General features: G+C 46.8%; 1 protein-coding gene across 6 annotated transcripts in view; it reads right to left on the bottom strand.

Moving 5' to 3' along the window:
• LOC147032484 (RING finger protein 44-like) overlaps positions 1–21147 on the bottom strand; it is a 120245-nt gene that overhangs the window by 37786 nt on the left and 61312 nt on the right. For 3 of the 6 annotated variants that reach the window (XM_085870155.1, XM_085870158.1, XM_085870160.1), the window contains 5 exons: positions 15514–15784; positions 12968–13114; positions 8642–8878; positions 8249–8419; positions 7845–7954 (listed from right to left, as the gene is read on the bottom strand). In XM_085870155.1, the coding sequence (XP_085726281.1) occupies positions 7845–7954; positions 8249–8419; positions 8642–8878; positions 12968–13114; positions 15514–15784 (936 nt within the window). The remainder of the gene's footprint in view (positions 1–7844; positions 7955–8248; positions 8420–8641; positions 8879–12967; positions 13115–15513; positions 15785–21147) is intronic. The other 3 variants (XM_085870156.1, XM_085870157.1, XM_085870159.1) reach the window with 3 other exon arrangements.

Raw genomic sequence — 21147 nt, 5'->3', positions numbered from 1 at the left:
ACGACTTAAATAAAATTGCCGGCGCTAAGACAAACATGCCGGGGGCGCACTCATATTTACAGTACATCTTACCTTAACTTACAAATTTTACACTAAACCATGGCCCAGGATCAATGGACTCTGCAAAAAGAAAGCAGTTAGCAGGGAGCCAGGCTGCTCGCATGCAGTCTCTGGCTCAAACAATGCAGGTGACAGGGAACGTGGCCAGCTGCTCACACGCAGTCCAAGGCCTTCCCTTTTGAACTGAACGCAGTGAACCACAACGGTGCATGGGCTGCACAAATGCAGTCTCCGTGCCAGCTCAAGTGGCACACGCAATGAACACAACGAATGGATGGATGAATGGTTTGAACTGAACGCAGTGAACCACAACGGTGCATGGGCTGCACAAATGCAGTCTCCGTGCCAGCTCAAGTGGCACACGCAATGAACACAACGAATGGATGGATGAATGGTTTGAACTGAACGCAGTGAACCACAACGGTGCATGGGCTGCACAAATGCAGTCTCCATGCCAGCTCAAGTGGCACACGCAATGAACACAACGAATGGATGGATGAATGGTTGGACGCAAACACGGTGCACGGGCCGCCACTGCAGGCCCGTGTTGTAGCTGCCAACAGGGCAGTTCTCGCAGCTTGCAAACTATTGCCTTGCGGATCCTGGCGCACATGGAAATGAACAGGGGGGGGGGGGCAAAGCAAAATTGAACGGGGCTGGTGAACGTGGGCAGTGGGCATGGCATGGCAAAGGCAGCAGGCAAACACAGCCCGCAGAAGAAGGCCGCTGCAGGCAAACCCAGCCGGCAGATGAACTGACCGGCACAGGCCTTGAAGCACAGCAGCTGCAGACGATCCAGCCGGCACAGGCCTTGCAGCAAAACAACAGCTGCCGATGAAGTGGGCCGGCCTTTGCCTTGCAGCAACGCAGCCAGCAGATGAAGCTGGCCAGCCTTTGCCGTTCAGTGGAGGTTGGTGGAGGGAGTGCGGTGGTGCTGGCCACTCGGAAGGCGGGCTCGGACCTACCCTACGGTCTCCCTCCCAACCTATCGCTGTCTATACCCACTCCCTTAATTTGTCCAAAACCAATTTAGCCCCCAACTTATTTTTTTCTTTTTACTTCCCCACTATAAATCGTCCCCTAACCCCCTTTATCGTCCTTGTTCGGCTAACCTATCCTGTCACCTAGCCTACTCCCAACCCCTACGTTCCCTTCCCGGAGGGGAATAAGGGAGAGCTAGCGTCCTGTGTCGAGGCCCAACGAAGCCTCAGAATGGCCTCCCCAGAGTTCAGCGATCTATAACCAAAGTGGGTCCAGCGGCCCACAACGAGAGCGAGGGGATGGATGGTGCGGAGGGGTACACTTCCTAATCTACCCTAACCATTTAACTGTTAAACTACCCCGGGGCTTTCAACAAGCGCCTCTCGCTTAAACTATTGGTTATAACAACCCAGATTCCCGTCGCCTGTGTTGGTGTCCCCACAATTTCGGGCCTCGCCCCCCAATTTTCTCTCCGTGCCCTCACACGGTCTCATGGCTGGGACACGTGGCCCCTTTGGCAGGCACGACCCTCTGCCGAATCTCCCGCTATGGCACCCCCGGGCACTACACTGCCTCCGAGCCTAGCAGCTCCCTAACACCGGGGAGTGCACCCCATGGCACCTCCCCTGAAACGCACACGTGGCAGGCTGGCTTCCCAGGCCCCTTTCCGAGGGTCACCCGTGCCCACAACACTGCCCATGCGGCTAATGGCGCCCCGGGCCCCCGCACCAAGCAGGCGCACCCGTGCCCACTACGCTATCCCGGCCCCCCCATGGGCCCTTGGCCAACCACGGCCGACTAGCCTGGTGCCCGGGGTACCCACTCAGCGATACTCACCTTTCTCAGCCACGCTCCCAGCCTGTCAACAGGGCTCCTGCACCCCTCCAAACGGGTTTCGAGCCTACTTCCCCACCAACAACAAAACGACTTCCATATTTGTTAATTTGACTAACCCACTAACTCAGTCTACACTGACCCCGGGGTCCCTTGGGCGGGAGTCACTACTCCCCCCAATCACTCATCGCACCATGCATTCCCCATTCGCTCCACTCACACAGACCCGCTGGCCTCACTCACTCACCAAGCACATGCTTCCACTTCACTCACCAACTCTTCAACACACTCACCGCTGAACTATGCCATCCTTCTATCTGCATCCCCTAACTAACTCGTGCTCCCACGTCGTCCCTTATACTATAGCACGTTCCATTTAACACTACGTAGCTAAACTACGTCAACTCTACACATCCACAAGTCTGTCACTGTTCTCAAATGTCCCAAAAATTATTTACCCAACCTAAATCTCGCTACAATCCCTCTAACTAATCCATTCCACAGACTCCATGAGGACTTACCCTGCCCCATGAAGTCGGTCTAGCTAAGCTAACCCTTCCCCCTAACTAGTTTCCATCCTGTGCCCTAGTCAAGGGGGTTTTCCACCCCTTGCCCAGGAATCCTGTGCACCTGAAAGTGAGGCTTGTTTTTTTTTTATTTTTATTTTTAGTTTTTTTTTACATGCGCATCACCAGCGCGGCAACTCACAGCTCGCGCACTTTGCACCTGCCCGTGACGTCATGCAGCTGCACGTGTACCTCGTCCCTCCTTGGACGGTACCATCCGGCAGGGATACCCCTCCTGCCGGATTCCAACCCCACGTGCAGCCATGACGTCACCGTGCGTATAAAAAAAAACCACAAGCCCCACGTCTCGAGGGGTTCCCCACGTGAACACATGTGCTTTGCCCGTTGGAGCTTAACACACACGATCGCGTGGAGAACCCGTCCGGTCCAAATCCGTTTACCTGCCTAAACTTTGTCCGTCCGCGGGATCGGCAAATCCACCGCGTGCGTTTCCGGACCGGGACTTCACTCTCGCAAGCGAGCACGTGGTGGTCTCGTGCGTTGCACAGCACGGACCTCGTGCTCACTGCTGGGTGAACCCGGCACGGTCCCCGAAACAGCTACAGCCGCTACTCGGCTTCCTTTTACTCACATGTCGCCGTCGTCGCCTCCATTCCACACACGCACTCCCGCGTGTTACGACACTCACACTCCATTCCATTACATTCACCCCGGGAGACGCGGCTGCATGTTCACACATGCCCACAGACATCTCCCTTACATACCGCTCTCTCACACACACGGTCTCCCTTGCACTCGGCCGTTCACTCACGCATGGTGCTCCATTCACTCGCGGCCTTCCACTCACTCGTGCCATTTCCCTCACACAAACCACACCACTCACACACGCGGGGGTACTCACCCGCGGTTCCTCATCCACACACCGTGCCTCACTCATACACCGTGCCTCACACACACGCGGGGGCACTCAACCGCGGTGTTTCACTCACACACCGTGCCTCACTCACACACGCGGGGTCACTCACCCGCGGTGCCTCATCCACACTGGCCGTTTCATCCACACACACGGCCTCTTCCATTTGCGGTGCCCCTTTTACACACGGCGTGCTGGGAAGCACGTACTCCGGCACAATCGCCACCACACCACTCACACACGGGGTCGCTTTCACACACGGGGACGCACTCACACTTTGCACCACACACACAGAGACAACCACACTGGGGATTCGTGTCCCCACAAGGGTCTCCGGGGCCTCTATACCCCCCAAGCTCTCCGTGCACCTGTCCACAGCACCCGTCCCCTCAACCTCGCAAAGCACGACCGAACCCACCTGGTCGTGACTCGCCTCAAGGGGGCATACTCCCTCCCCTCGTTCCTGGAGGAGGCCATCCAACTGCTCGCACCGGGTCTCTACCCAGTCCGCGAGCTCACCCCCATTATCCTCCACAACCTCCGTGTGTGTGTGTGCGTCACTTACCCCGTCTTCATCGTGTAGTCTTCCCTCTATCGTTCCCATCTCCCGTGTCTCTGCCAACTCAGTCACCTCTTCACCCTTTACCTCCCTTGTCTCTACTATTTTTATTTCCTTTGTCGTCACCTCGTGTCTCGTCTCGCACGTTTTGGTCTCCCCATTTAAATTTTCCCTTTCGGTCACCGTTGCACCTCCTCCCAGCTCGTTCACTCCTACACGTGGAGTCGCCATTTTTAGCTCCCTGCTAACGGCCTTCATGCCCGCCTGCAGGCATCGGCCCATGTTCTGCGTCTCACCCCGCAGCTCTTTCATTTCGTTTTTCATTTCCGCATTCATTTGTTGTGTATACGCATCCATCCTCGTTTTCACTTCGTCCATTTGCTTGTTCATGTTCGCTGTCATTTCCGCATTCATTTTTGCCAGCATGGTGAATAGCTGGGCCATGTCGGGTGCGCTTGGGTGAGCCGTTTCGGCAGGGGTTGGGGAAGGGTTTTGGTGGAGAGGGGGAGGGGAGGTGTCATACACCGCGGCCGCCGCCGCACCTATTTCGGGCTCTGGGTTCAGTTGGGTGAGTCCGTGTTCCTGCACAACCAACATTTCCTGCACGGGGATTTCATCCTGGACCATGGATTCTACACATTCTACATCCATTTCTAATACCCCCGGCTCCCGCTCGCCTTGAGACGCCATCTTGCTTCTCGTAAAGGGTTAATTTTAGCTCGCTCGTAATTTGGAGGGAATCGGGGGTCGCTCCTCTCACCCCTGGACCGATTCCCGTGAATTTAGCTGGAGACAGGACAGCCCGTTTTCCCGTTCTCCGATACCAGTGCCGCGAGGAGGGCGATGGGTTTATATCCCACTCCTGACACCAGTGTTGCGGATTCGCGCCCGCCGGCGTGCGGACGGCCACGTAACTCGAATCGCGGCACGTCGCCCACCGGACGGACAATCCAGTCGTGACCCTCTCGGACTAACGCCGGGAACCAGTCACGGGTGGACCTTTCGGCCTCACCACGATCGTGCCAATCGGCCCCCGCGTGGGATAGGGTTGCTCGCCAAATTCGACCTACCTAAGTACCCACACGGAGGGTAGACCGGGCGATCGCACCTCGCCGCAGGTCGACTTCGGACACGGGCCACTTTAAGCGACCCGTTCCGTACTATCGGGATAACCGAGCGGTGTTATTCGTCGGCCTCGACGGTTCGATTAATTATCGGGCGTTTTAGCCCACGACCAACCCTTTACGTGAAGCAAGATGGAGATTCAATGAAAGAAAAGACGAAGCGAAGCGGGAAAACAGTTCAACATAACTCACATTTATTTCGCGATGAACGGGAAGCACACATATACAATTACACCAAAAGCACATGTAAAAGGAGAAGAAACACAATATTACACAAAAAGCAAATATAAAAGAGAAACACAATGCAGAGCTATCCGACTACCAAGCACACGGCAACACTTATACAATTTTACTTCACAGACGGCGCCGACAACACAGATACCCAAAGCAAAGGAAAAAGAATCACCCTCCAGGATGAGGGGGGTAGGCGGGCCTGGGGCCGAGACCGTGTCGGGCCTACCCGTCTGATGATGAGACGCAAAGCGGCGGTGGCGCCTCAACTCCGCGGGCCTCGCGGACAGTGTCTGGTAGGGGGTGGGAAAGGGGCCCCCTTGTCGCACTATCTCAGCGCGGGGGGGAAACAGGAGGGGGTTGTTGATGCTCGGGGGGGAGGAGGATATCACCCTGTCTCGGGTCCCGCAACAAGCGTCTCCACCTCGACCTCGGTCGCGCCGCCGGCCTCTCCCTCCGCAGCTCCCCGCCTCCGACGCGAGCACCCCCTCGATCGCCTTCGCCGCCGCCACCTCTCCACAGCTCCGTCCTCTTCACTCTACCACTTCTTCCCAGCTCCACCGACAACTCCCAACCGCGAACTCGAACTCTAACTCTTGACTTCTCCCCTCCGAACTGAACTGTTTGGCGAGCGCGGCCGTTTATATCCCCCGTGGCCTCGCTCCCCCACCTTTGACCCTTTACCTCCAACCCTTCACCTCTAACTGGCTCCCCATTGGACCGAGGAAAAGTGGGCATGAATGCTTTTTGATCCATGAATTTGCATATAGCGACCTCACTCCAACGCCCTGGAGGCGGGGCCAAATCGCCCCACGCTCTCCGATAGGACGGAACAGAAGTGGGCGTGAGTCGTTTTTGATCCGTTTTTCTCGGAAAGTCTGTGATGTTTCTGAACACGCTGTTCGGTGCGCGCCCTGCACGAGTCCAGCATCGGTGCCCACAAGTGGCGCAAGAATGGTGGTGATGCGATGGTGGCGAGTTGTGACGGTAAAGGTCGTGGCTGTTGTTGTGAAGCGGCGTTGTGGTTGGTGGTTGTTGTTGTGAAGCGGCGTTGTGGTTGGTGGTTGTTGTGTGATGGCTGTTGAGACGTGGTTGGTGGTGGTAGTAATGGCGGCTGGTCCAAAATAAAGATAGTAAAGAAAAACGGCTATCTAAAAGGGTCGCAGCCCGCATGAATGACATTTATTCCCTCTAAACAACGGGTTTGGGCCTAACTACACATATACTTACAGAGATATCTCACCTAAGGGACCTGAATGGTGGTTTGTGAATTTCGTCAACCACAACAATATATATATATATATATATATATATATATATATATATATATATATATATATATATATATATATATATATATATATCTTCTTCTTCTTTCGGCTGCTCCCGTAAGGGGTCACCACAGCGGATCATCCGTTTGATCCACATTGTGATTTGGCACATGTTTTACGCCGGATGCCCTTCCTGATGCAACCCTAGTCACCTCTTATGACACAGGGACATGGTACACCTATTTTAACCGGGGTATACCCCGGCCCAGTACACTGGTACTCATTTCGCCGACCTCGGAAGGATGACAGGCTGAGTCAACCCCCTGGTGTATTAATTCAGTGGCCCAACGGGGCTTGAACTCAGGACCTTTTGGATCCCAAGCCGCTGCCCTAACCACTGCGCCAACACCAGGCAATATATATATATATATATATATATATATATATATATATATATATATATGTCATATACATATATATGCTATGTAAATGTTATGTTTTTAATGTATTATTTATATTTGTTCTATAAATATGTATATGTTATATAGATGTTTTTTAAAAATTATTATTGTGCAGTGGAGCCCCCATATTCCCCATTGTGTACACACACACACACACACACACACACACACACACACACACACACACACACACACACACACACACACACACACACACACACACACACACACACACACACACACACACACACACAGTTAGTGTGAGAAATTTCTGAGGTTAACCAGAAGACACAATAGCTCAGTGGGCTGTCGCTGTATAGGCGATGAGAGGTCCTTGAGTTCGAGTCCTGGGTTGAGTTTTTTCACACTCGTCCCACGCAGGAATTTATTCCTGTTTATTTTTTTTGTTTGTTTCACCATTAAGCCAACAATAGGCATCACCCACGGTGACACTGTGCCAAACATGCTAATTACAAAAATTCTTAGAACTACCAAGCAGAGGAGGCATCAGCACTTAAAGCCACCCAACTGCCAGTCTCTGCCCAATCCACACCCCTATCTTGTACAACCACCAGTATAAACTCGTTGTCCATAGGTTCAGCAGTGCATCGATGAAAAACAAACACAATCAGACACTTCCAAAATTATCGGAAGTATTATATTTTCAACTCATTCTGTCTCGAGGTCTAGGTGTTTGAATGAATCTCAAAATAAATCAGATTTTTAGAAAATGCAGAAATTTATCCTGCCTGTGTTAACCTCATCTGACAACATGGCAAACTGACAAAAATAATTAAAGTAACACCATCATCAACACCCTCCATTCAGCTTTCAAATGCATGCCCTACATGGCCATCTTCACCTACTGCCACCTCTCCCTTACAGGAAGTAGGGCAGGAAACTTGTATGGTATGCTGGATGATGAAAAGGCTGCTGTGATCTCGCTCTCCGACCCCCTGCCCCTCCTCTTCGTCCAACATAATGTGGATATGGCTGCAGACATGCAGAACATGCATGTTAATTCACCTGCAAATTGTCATCCCAGCCAAGCAAATGATATTGCCTTTAAACAGTTGTTTTCTTGGGCTGGAGAAAAGATGTGAGCAAGATTCAAAAAGTTTTCTGCCTCTTTGGAGAACAAGCAACCTGGTCTGGTAATGTCAAATATATAAAGTAACAAGCAACCATAAGCAGATTCCTCGCTTTCTTTTGCAAAATATAATGTCTCAAAGGTTAAAGGTAAAAAGGGCATTAAAAGTTAAAGCAAGGAAAGGGAGGAAGACAGACCATTCCAAAAGTAAGTTCTTGGTTGAGAGACTCTGCTGGGAGGTAGGAGACATGGGGGTGGTTTTGTGGTGGCAGGGCTGAGCCAGCACCACTCCCACTAGCCCCGTAAGCCAAGCCCGTGACAACATGCTCTGTAAGAAGCTCAACTTCGCTTTCGATCCGTTGCAATGGCTGGAATAAACAGGAATGCAGTCATAGTTCCAAAGAAAAAAAAAACAACTCACAAAGTCATGAAGTTGGCAATTACCAAGAATCTTTCCTGTTCTTCGTTTCTTTGAAAAGCAAATAATTTAAAATTTAATCATCTGCTCCTTCCACTGTCATATCTGTTTTTATCACGTTTTACCCCTAAATGCCCCCTCCCCACCCACCCCCAACATCTTTCCCTCTCACCATTCTCACCGCTCGTATTGTTTGCTGTTGAAGAGAAAGGAACCGTGCAGGCGACGTAAGATGAGGATGAGGGTGGTGGTGGGGATGTGGATGAGGATGAGGGTGGGGATGAGGATGAGGGTGAGTATGGATCACGTGAGGAGGGGGTGGATGCAGCACAAACGGCTCCCCGGGCAGTACTGGGTGGAACCCAGGGTACGAAACTTGAACGTGATGGACTGAACAACTGGGCAGGAGCTGGATAGAAGCATTTTAAAAACAAAGCAGGACGTGGGCAGAGGCAGAAGAGGGCAGGAATAGGAGTGAGATTGAGAGTGTCAAAAATAAAAGCAAAAACAAGGTTAAGTACGGCAGAAACAGTGGAACAAAAAATATTGCAAAAGGGAAAAAGGATGAAATAATAGGAAGGATGTCAAGAGGAAACAAAAAAAACAGAAATAAGATGCATAAAAATTGTGTGGAGCATGGGAAGGGAGGGTGGGCGGGGGGGGGGTGGGAACAAGAAGTCAAACATTAGATAATTTTTCAACACTTCAGCCTCTAATTTATCAATTCTTAAGGTTATGCTTCCTTTTCGTCCAAAAGTTAATATTCCATCCCCCATTAACCCCCCCAACAGCTTTCTTTCATTTTTGTTCTGTTACGTGACTCAATTAAGGAACTTATCTTCGTACATTCAGGCAAAAGCGAGTGAAACTACTTCAGTGTATAGAAAGTAAGAAAAAGCTAGACTTCTGAGCACATGGCAGGCTCAAGTGAACAATACTGACACTGGGTGAAGCTCTTAGGTTGCATCTGCCACATGGTGGCATTAAAGAGAGAGATGTTCATCTCAAGGCCTGTTGGGAAATGGCCTGTGACCTGAGGAGGAAGAGGTTTTGATTCCAATGCAAAGGAAGCAACATGGGATTTGAAACAACTGAATGCACAGTTCAAATTTACCTGTTAACATAAATGTGCACATTGAAAAGCAAAAGCATGTGGAGTTCATTCTTTTATTTTTGGCCTTTACTGACAGGTGAATGTACAGACTTATATGAGATGCTCATACTCAAATAAAAGACCAAATACCCACTTTGCCTTCACATAATGCAAGCACGTCTTAAAATTGCATTAGTTCAACTCTTGTAATGTTCACTCACGGCTACACTGACAAAGATAATAAAAGCAACACCATAATTACTTAATACGCGGCTTTCAAAATTACGTATTCCACCCCAGAATGCTTGGCGCACACGCGTAGAAACCCCAGGAAATGGTGGTGTTCGGGGCATTATAAAGTATATTGTGTGTGGAAGATTATGATTGTAACCTAAAATAGCTCATAAAGCTTCGAAATGAAGCTGAAAATACTTGGAAAAGTACCTGAGACAAAGGGCTGTACTTCGGCACAACAAAGACTTACAGAACTTTCTCAGCTCGCCAAACAGGAAGCTGTTCGTAGTACAAACTACAGACTATGTGGGTCGGTACAATGCCCGAGTGGACAGGCATGTGCTAGACAAACCCCTCACGGATCTCTACCAGTGAATGGACTGTTTATCTGGATTAGGTGCTTCTGAACACTGATGGAAAGGACATATCTGAGGCTTGTGAATATACAGGGTAAGTTCAAAATGACGATATTTATGATTAAACATGTTGGGAGGGTGGGGGGGGGGTGGGTGGGAGCTATAGGAGCTGAGATGGCTGTTATAAATATATTATTTATCATTTATTTGGTTCTGGGAACACGAGAAATTATACTCGATTTTTGTATCTATTGCTAAAAGTTGAAGCATCCTTCCATCTGTGTGTTGATATATATATATATATATATATATATATATATATATATATATATATATATATATATATATATATATATCTATATATATATATATATATATATATATATATATATATATATATATATATATATATATATCTTCTTCTTCTTCTTTCGGCGGCTCCCGATAGGGGTCGCCACAGCGGATCATCCGTATGATCCGCATAGTGATTTGGCACATGTTTTACGCCGGATGCCCTTCCTGACGCAACCCTGGTCACCTCTTACGACACAGGGATATGGTACACCTATTTTAACTGGGGTATACACCAGCCCAGTATACTGGTACTCATTTCGCCGACCTCGGAAGGATGATAGGCTGAGTCAACCCCCTGGTGTATTAATTCAGTGGCCCAACGGGGCTTGAACTCAGGACCTTTTGGATCCCAAGCCGCTGCCCTAACCACTGCGCCAACACCAGGCTGATATATGTATGTATATATATATATATATATATATATATATATATATATATATATATATATATATATATATATATATATATATATATATATCTATCTATCTATCTTCTTTTTCTTCTTTCAGCTGTTCCCGTTAGGGGTCGCCACAGCGGATCATCCATATGATCCGCATAGTGATTTGGCTTTTGTTTTTACGCCAGTCTGTCTTTGGTCTGTCTTTCTGTTTTCCCTTTGTTGTACTCATTTTCCATGTATATATATATATATATATATATATATATATATATATATATATATATATATATATATATATATATTGTTGTGGTTTCCACTGGCATCGACAGTCACGAGCACGACCCTCGGCTCGATCGCCCAGAATATAGATCGTACTTCTCCGGAAAAGTCCGGAGAAGACGGGTCCTGGTTCTTTTGGACCGAAATACGCCAATGGGTAGATCACGTGGGGTAGGGTTAATTGCCAACTTCAACTTACCTAAGTACCCACGTGATCCAGCTACTGGGGTACTTCACCCTCGGCAGAACTCGTACGGAAGCGAGCCGTTTAAGCGAGCCCGTTCCATGTGTGTAGCCGAGCGGTGGTCTCGCCGAATTCCGCCAGCCCGATTATCTTGTGACCCTGGCAATGGCCAACTATTCCCTTGCACGCACGACATGCTCAGTCAATGCAGAAATGACACGACGAGCTGAGTACATTTAACAATTGGGGTTTTATTTTACAATAATAATGGAGAAGTAGGGAACACAAAGAGCAGAGCTGAACCAAATACCAGGCAATGCACATATGTACAGGACACAAAGCACTTAACAGTTTTCCACTTGTTAGACGGGCGCCACAAACAGACACACGCACACGCAGACAGAGATGGTGGCAATCGCCTTTATTAATACCCCCAGCTCAGAGGGAAGGTGAGCTGGAGGTAAGGGTCGATCTTGGACCTGGTCCTCGGGGCCAGACGGGACCCCTTGCACGATCCGGAGGATCCAAGCTGGCGAAGCCGGAAGGGCGCAGGCTGGTGGAAGAAGACCCGCATCGACCGACCGAATCTCCTCAGACTCTCGTCAATCTTCTCAGAGCTCTGTCTCCTTCACAGAGGATTCGTCAATCTCCTCAGAGCTCTCGTCGATCTCCTCAGAGCTCCCGTCGATCTCCTCAGAGCTCTGTCTCCTTCACAGACTTACGTCCTTCCGCGCATGCACCCTCGCACGCACCCTCGCACACCTCCCACTCACCAAATCGAGCCGCAAACCCACGACCAGCCAGGCGGAGGAGTGAATCCAGGCGAGGGCGATGCGGTGCGGTCGCCGGCGATCCGGCGGCGCTGGCGGTAGTGCAACCCCAAACAAAAGGGAAACTCAACCATTATAACAAACCGCAGCGCAGGAACATTTAAATACCCGTTAGACTAGGGGAAAGGGCTATCTAGAAAACATGTACTTCCCGAGATAACTGAGCTAAAGGACCTGAATGTTGAGTGTGATAGTCTTCCAAATCCACAATATATATATATATATATATATATATATATATATATATATATATATATATATATATATATATATATATATATATATATATATATATATATATATCCACATCCACTGTGGCCACTAGCTTGTACTAACAGGAAATGTTAGGAAGTCAACACTTCTCAGTCTCATACATGGATATTTGTTGTATTCCCTCGATTTCCGTGAGCCCAATTAGCATTCAGGAACACGATTATGGTTAACAATTTTTCGATTGCCAGTCTTTCATCTAAACGCTGAAAATTATGTTTAAAAGAAGATTTGAATCACAAATATCTCACTCGCAATGGCAGGTTAAAGGTGACTGGGCAGCAGAACCCAGGGAGTGTAAACACACACCTAGCACATGCGCAAAAGGCCTCGTTTAGCATTCATACGTCATTTTGAAAGTCCCGTATTATCCAAATGTTTAGGTCTTTCTCAAATCGCTTTAACTCTCACATTCTGCCGATTTTCTCAATCAACTACATTCTCTTTCCATCTCACTCAAACTTCTTACTCTTGCCGAAGCAAGCCTGCACCCCTTACTTTGGCTCTCACCGAGGGAAAATGTTGGCTGCTGAAGACAAGTGAGCATGGTGGTAGAGGAGAACCACAAGGAGTTGGAAGTGCATGAGGAAGAGCACATGGAAGGGTTGGTGGTGCTGTCGAGCTTGTTGGAAAGGGAACTCGAACCTTTGAAGGGAGGGTTAAAAGAAAATGAGTAAAACAAAGGGAAAACAGAAAGACAGACCATAAGGAAGTCCAGAAGAACAAAGCAAATTAAGCATATAACTAAGGAAGTAAAATAAATCAGAAAACAAGAAAGAGAACAAATGATTCAGGAAGAATATGAAGTTAAACTCGATATAAAAGGTATTATTCGGAGAAAGCGGTTTCACCAGCAAGGAATTTGTAAGCAAGACAACTGAAAAAAAAGTTCAATAATATCCATGGTGTAGCTTTAAATCCTGTAACACAAACAAAGTAGTCCTCTACTCGTACAACATACAAAATGGCAGGAGGATAAACCAAGAAAAACAATGAGGAAAAAGGGATTAAATAAGACAGGGGGTGGGAAAGAAGGGAGGCAAATGGGCAGAAAAGTGGTAGGGGTCAAAGTTCACCATGCTTGCATATGAAAGCTAGCCCCTAATCCTAATGTAATAATAACCAATCGATTCCATTGACAAAATAAAATAGCAAACTTAAGATTTGACATGGGATTGCAAATGTGAGAAGTTCCACCTTGTTTCTTTACTTATTTTTTCTCTATAAGAGCGAGGCTCATGGAAGAGCAAGGTTGTATGGCCGGTAGGGTAGTGGGGCAACAATTTGGCATGAACAGGAAAAGGAGAGAAAGAGAGAAAGAGAGAAAGAGAGAAAGAGAGAAAGAGAGAAAGAGAGAAAGAGAGAAAGAGAGAAAGAGAGAAAGAGAGAAAGAGAGAAAGAGAGAAAGAGAGAAAGAGAGAAAGAGAGAAAGAGAGAAAGAGAGAAAGAGAGAAAGAGAGAAAGAGAGAAAGAGAGAAAGAGAGAAAGAGAGAAAGAGAGAAAGAGAGAAAGAGAGAAAGAGAGAAAGAGAGAAAGAGAGAAAGAGAGAAAGAGAGAAAGAGAGAAAGAGAGAAAGAGAGAAAGAGAGAAAGAGAGAAAGAGAGAAAGAGAGAAAGAGAGAAAGAGAGAAAGAGAGAAAGAGAGAAAGAGAGAAAGAGAGAAAGAGAGAAAGAGAGAAAGAGAGAAAGAGAGAAAGAGAGAAAGAGAGAAAGAGAGAAAGAGAGAAAGAGAGAAAGAGAGAAAGAGAGAAAGAGAGAAAGAGAGAAAGAGAGAAAGAGAGAAAGAGAGAAAGAGAGAAAGAGAGAAAGAGAGAAAGAGAGAAAGAGAGAAAGAGAGAAAGAGAGAAAGAGAGAAAGAGAGAAAGAGAGAAAGAGAGAAAGAGAGAAAGAGAGAAAGAGAGAAAGAGAGAAAGAGAGAAAGAGAGAAAGAGAGAAAGAGAGAAAGAGAGAAAGAGAGAAAGAGAGAAGAGAGAAAGAGAGAAAGAGAGAAAGAGAGAAAGAGAGAAAGAGAGAAAGAGAGAAAGAGAGAAAGAGAGAAAGAGAGAAAGAGAGAAAGAGAGAAAGAGAGAAAGAGAGAAAGAGAGAAAGAGAGAAAGAGAGAAAGAGAGAAGAGAGAGAAAGAGAGAAAGAGAGAAAGAGAGAAAGAGAGAAAGAGAAAGAGAGAGAAAGAGAAAGAGAGAAAGAGAGAAAGAGAGAAAGAGAGAAAGAGAGAAAGAGAGAAAGAGAGAAAGAGAGAAAGAGAGAAAGAGAGAAAGAGAGAAAGAGAGAAAGAGAGAAAGAGAGAAAGAGAGAAAGAGAGAAAGAGAGAAAGAGAGAAAGAGAGAAAGAGAGAAAGAGAGAAAGAGAGAAAGAGAGAAAGAGAGAAAGAGAGAAAGAGAGAAAGAGAGAAAGAGAGAAAGAGAGAAAGAGAGAAAGAGAGAAAGAGAGAAAGAGAGAAAGAGAGAAAGAGAGAAAGAGAGAAAGAGAGAAAGAGAGAAAGAGAGAAAGAGAGAAAGAGAGAAAGAGAGAAAGAGAGAAAGAGAGAAAGAGAGAAAGAGAGAAAGAGAGAAAGAGAGAAAGAGAGAAAGAGAGAAAGAGAGAAAGAGAGAAAGAGAGAAAGAGAGAAAGAGAGAAAGAGAGAAAGAGAGAAAGAGAGAAGAGAGAAAGAGAGAAAGAGAGAAAGAGAGAAAGAGAGAAAGAGAGAAAGAGAGAAAGAAAGAGAGAAAGAGAGAAAGAGAGAAAGAGAGAAAGAGAGAAAGAGAGAAAGAGAGAAAGAGAGAAAGAGAGAAAGAGAGAAAGAGAGAAAGAGAGAAAGAGAGAAAGAGAGAAAGAGAGAAAGAGAGAAAGAGAGAAAGAGAGAAAGAATAGGGGGCATTGAAACCAGCATGGAAGAGGGCTGGGTTTGGAAAGGTTAATGGGGGTAATAAATAATCATGGTTCAGGATGGGGGGGGGTGACATGAGATGGTGGTGCCCTTAAAAATATAATATTGTAGGAAAGTAAAGAATCATCATCATCAAAGGGGGGGGCGGGGGGAAACAAACACCAATATATCAATATACCTACTTGCTCATGAATGTCCATGAGTAAAGGGGGAGCTTGCCCAGTGCGGGGTGGTGGAGGAGGTGGTTGAGGTGCTCCCCCAGAAGGATATGAAACCCGAGATGTTGGTGGAGGAATGCAGGGGCTGAAGTTAAGGCTCGTTTCATCTGGGTGGTATCCTGGACCACCCATAACTCGACCCCCAGGTCCCCTTGGTCCCCGGCCTTCATCCCTTCCAGGGGGAAGGTATCGAAGAGGGCGATCTCTCCGTAACCTTGGCCTTCTAACAGGAGGACTGAAAAAAAAAAGAAAGAGGACTAATATTGAGGACGTTTCAAAGTTGAAAAAAAATTTCCCTGCCGACCCCACAAGAAGATGGGAATAATTGAGGCTGCTAAATAAGTAGGAGATGAATCATCTTCTACTACTACTACTACTACTACTACAACTTTTTTAACATCCACAAATATTCCAACCTTCTTGTGGGGTCAACCGGGGAAGGCTTTTGGCCCAAGTCTTTCAAAAACCAGCCGGCCAAGCCTGTTGACTTTTGATTGAAGGTTACAGAAAATTGTAATTTGACCAAGGTGCCAGCAATAACTCTCCTCCTCTGAGTGAGACACTGAGATCTTTCACATCCACCAACTAATGCTAGCAGATGGCATGCTCAGTTTTAACGTCCATCCAAGGGATGATGCACTTTTAAATGCAACACCATGCCTGAAAAGCTCCATTTCCAACAGTGTATACATGTAGTCGGGTCAGGAACCAAACGCAGACTCGACGGCTCAAAGGCAAGTGTTCTACCTCTGCCCTGCAAAACCATAGGTCATACATGTGGTGACCGAGTTAACTATTTTGAGAAGCTGGGGTCCAGCATGTGGAAAAGTCATTTCAATTTTGTGCACTTGCACATCATAACTCATAAGTGTCCCATCACAACATGAAATGTTCCTGTAAAATGTAGCAGTAGATACAGAAAGAGCTTGTACAATTCATGACACCACGTTGCCAATACTTGCAGTGAAAACAAAATTCGTATTTAAAAACAGAATTACGAAATAACCGTCCCCTACGTAGCAGGAGACAGGGTTTTAAGATTGTGTGTGTGTGTGTGTGTGTGTGTGTGTGTGTGTGTGTGTGTGTGTGTGTGTGTGTGTGTGTGTGTGTGTGTGTGTGTGTGTGTGTGTGTGTGTGTGTGTGTGTGTTCAGGGCATAACTTTTGAATTTTTGTCATCAAATTTTCAATAAACCTTTATTATGAGACTGTGGAGAAGACCAATTAATAATTGGGTCAAAATGTCAAAAGGCAGTCACGGTGAGTAGAAATAGCCCTCATCAACCCGTCCACCTCTGCATAGCGCAAGACGGATGGCTTTTTTTTTAGCTCATTCCCCACGCAGCGGAAGATGAGGTTTTCTAGTTTTATCATAACCCAAAACCGGGTGCAAACCATATTTTGAGGAACAAACCATATTGGAATAATCTGTATAGCAATGCCCTTTTTTGGATGCTTCTAATTCATAATGCTCTGTACGATGGTCATCTGCGGCACAATAACAGCATATGGCTCCCCCCCTATAGGCTGATGGTGCTGTATCATACCTGAGCCCCTATCGAAACAGTAGATTCCAGAGCTCTAAGATGAATAAATATTTCCTATCAGGAGGCTATGGTACAGGACCTTCTCCTCTCTCATGACAAACAGGTTTGTGATCTGGCACCCTTTTGTTGTTATCTGGTCTTGCTCCTCCTGCCTTGCATACCATCCAGCCATCTGCAGAATTATACAAACCTATCATGTAGCCCATTCTTTCTTACCCTCCCCAAATCAATGTTTCTGCCCACTTCGACTCCTTCATTACCCTTTTCTGTGGAATCACTTTCTGAAGTCTGTCTTGTTTTGCTCTTCCCTACAATTTTCCAAGACCACAAACCAGGACCTTCTTACACTGCCTGTCAACATCTCTGTTGCTCTCACAAACGTTTCCTCCCTATGTACCTGTCTGTAGCTTTGCTTTTTCATTCATTCCCAAAGGGAAGGAAGGGTATTGTAATCATTCTGTGTGTGCGTGTGTGCCATTCAGTGAGTGAATCCGCATGCAGATAAACTTTAATATCATACCCCAAGCAGCGTTAAATAGAGTTTGACAAAGTTGTGTTTTGCAACCATAACATTTTTTACGCATCATTTAACCATATTTTGGACCTGAAATGAATGGGGATTATGTCAAAGTTAGCTGCACCCATTTCTCAATATGTGTTTCCTGGCACCACCCGTTTTGAGGTGTGCTGTAAGGACCACTGGCTTGATTAACATCCCCAACTACTCCGAGGCATGGTTTAATAAAGATGTCCAATAAAACCACTCCATTTGTACTTCGAATTCAACTGCAAGTTGATTTTATACCTTGAATGGGCATCAAGTCCAAGTTAGAGATAATAAATCCAATTTTATAAGTTATGAAATCTCTTCACCCTGTGCATCTGTGTTTGGATGCTGTTGTCAAGGGAGGGCCATACTTTTTATCCGACTCCTTGTATAGGAGGTTTGTTTTGAGTGTGACAGATATATCCTGCTAGTTCACACAAATGCATAATGGTGATTTGACAAGATAACTTTTACTAAGTACGAAATATATATATATATATATATATATATATATATATATATATATATATATATATATATATATATATATATATATATATATATATATATATATATATATATATATATATATATACATACAGTATATATTGTTATGAATTTAGAATTCGATTGCACACAACATACAGGTTCCTTTAGTCAGCTATGTCGATAAGTGCTTGTTCCCTCGATAGCTCACCTTCCATTGTTTTAATGTTCAGAAATCGATTAGATGCGCTGTGTGATTTAATTTAATGGTTAAAGAGCGATCCCAACACAATGGAGATGTCCCTCCCCCTCTTTTGCGAAGAGGAAGAAGAACCCTGCCGTCCCGTGATTCATGATGTCAACAACTCCCTCCCACTCGTGGTTGAGCGGGGGATGCAGCACGAGGGCATGAGTCATGAGTCATGCCGGGAGCGGGGGGAGGGCGGAAGAGGATAAGGAAGAGATCCTCCAGTTGGTTTGGGTTCGTTCGGTGTGGTTCAGTAGAGTTTCGGTTTCTGCTTGGTCGAGTGGTTGTTCAGCAGACCTTCGGGTCCTGCTTGACTCTGGTTAGGGTTGGAGGCTTTTTGCTTTGGTGGTTCAGTGAGCTTCGGCTTCTGTTTGGCTCGGGAGAGCTTTTTGCTTCGAGCTGCTTTGTTTTGGAAGAAAGTTGAGCTGGTTACTCGGCTCGAGCTGAGAGTGGTGGCTTCTTCTTCGTGGTTCGTGGAGTTCTTTGTTCTCCGTTTGGTTCCCGGCTTGGTGCGACTCATCTACCTCTACTTGGAGGTGGTTCCTTGGGGGAAGCGGCGCATCGACGGGAAGGATCGGCGCCTCGTCTCACCAGCACGTGTTGAGAAGCGCAGGAGGATTCACGGGAGCTCGGGAAGGATCGCAGCTCACGGCGATTGGGTCCAGCTGGCTCTCGCTGGAGCCCGGGTCCGAACAGCTTGAAGACCACATGAGGTAGAGAGGTTCGAAATAGGTTCTGGGTTTCAGCTCACCTGTCCTCCGAGCTGGAGCTCGTTATTAAAGGCCTCTGCCACCATTTCTTGGGTGTGTGTGTGTGTGTGTGTGTGTGTGTGTGTGTGTGTGTGTGTGTGTGTGTGTGTGTGTGTGTGTGTGTGTGTGTGTGTGTGTGTGTGTGTGTGTGTGCATACGTGTGTCCGTGGGCCCGTCTAATAAGTAGGAAATTGTTAAGTGCTTTGTGTGCTGTAAATTTTTGCAGCGCATTTCGTAAAGTCGGTATAGTTCTGCTCTTACGTGCTTCCCTAGTTCCCCATTATTATTAATAAATATCCCAATTGTTAAATGTTTTCAGCTCGTTGCGTCGATTCTTTCATTGACTGAGCATTTTGTGTATTGGTAGTAAGAAAGCCATTGGTTTGCCATAAAAGGGGGACATTTGGACTGACGGTTCTCGTCGATTAAGCCGCTCGGAATTGCGCACGGGACAGGCTCGCCTCGGCGGTTTGTTCCGTACGAGTTCCGTCAAGGGTGGAATACCCCGGTAGTTGGATCACGTGGGTATTTAGGTACATTGAAGATTGGCAATCGACCCTACCCCATGTGATCTGCCGATTGGCGTATTTCGGTTCTTGTACAAGGACCCGTCGCTCGGAGTTATCCGGGCGGCGATGTATATTCCGGGCGATGGGTCGGGCCGACTCGACTTGCGGTTCCATTCAGAGCGGTCGGTTCGTGGCTGACCCCGGCCCGTAACAATATATATATATATATATATATATATATATATATATATATATATATATATATATATATATATATATATATATATATATATATATATATATATATATATATATATATTGTTGCGGTTCTCAGAACCGCATGCATACAACAGATAGTTGTCCCGAGTTAGTTATCCCATTATTGTACGTGCAGATAGATCCCTACCTTTTGTCTAGCGGGACAGCAGGGAGTGCGTTGCGATGGGCTATCAGTGAGGTTTATTACATAATTTTCCCCTCCATTCCACTTCCCACTCTTCCTCTTTTCACTGCCGAGGTAAACTTGCCTCACTTGCTCCCCTCGTCTCGCTTACCACAGCGTGACGATCCACGATGCCTTGCCTCGCTTGCTACACTCGTCCCGCTTACCACAGCGTACCATCGTCTACCCGGAGTCTCGTTTTTTGAGGAAAAATCCCAACGCGCACGTTTGGCTGGACAAACGCTTTAAGCTGCACTACCATCCATCTGCCCAAGGCAAGACATGCGCGACGTGTCACGTACGTTTTGCACCCAGATGAGCGGGCGATACAAGCATTTGGCCGAAACCCAGCCCAGGAAGGCGGACCACGTGAAGTGTCGGAGCCAGTCGGAATGCCCGGCTCGGACGATGTCGGTTTCGGCATGACTCCTCCCCGAGCTCCGGGCTCTATAAAGCACGGAGAAAGCCTCCATGTAAAAGAAGAAGAATTGAAGAGAATTAAAAAGGAGAATGGAAGAGGAAATGAAGAGGAATTGAATAGAATTGAGGAGGAATTGAAGGAATTGAAAAAGGAGTGAAGTGTGTGTTCCTACTACTTATCTCCGACCACACGACGTCGACTAAGCTTCCTGGCTGTTGCTCCACCCTCGCCCTCTGGACTCTGCCCTTATCCACTCAAGCTCTTCCTACAGACACGATCTCGACACGTGCGGCTGTGGCTCAAACTACGCAACCATTGTCGGGTACCGCACCACGGAGCATCCCTTCTCGCGAAAGCTCATGTCCCGAAAAAACTACAATCTCAATCCCCTTCCTCACTGGCTGCAAAAGTCCTTTTCATCTCATTGGGTTTTCTTTGTCTGAGTGTGTATCTGAGTGTGTTGGCACCTGTCTGTCAAGTAAGCCTGTAGAAGATCTTTTGTTATTGTTACTGTGAATAATCCCGAATCAAGTCTGCACTGTGTCTGCTTTGTAAGTTGCTTGTATAATTGCCGCACCCCACATCTCTCATCTTTTCCTGTGTTGCATACCCAATAAACCTTTGTTGTGCCACTTGCTTTTCCTCGCTTGCT

The sequence above is a fragment of the Eptatretus burgeri genome, chromosome 2 (assembly GCF_056783735.1).
Source record: "Eptatretus burgeri isolate ZD-2024b chromosome 2, Ebu_testis_v1, whole genome shotgun sequence".
In the NCBI taxonomy this organism is placed as follows: domain Eukaryota; kingdom Metazoa; phylum Chordata; class Myxini; order Myxiniformes; family Myxinidae; genus Eptatretus; species Eptatretus burgeri.
This window is presented reverse-complemented; position numbering and strand designations above follow the sequence as displayed.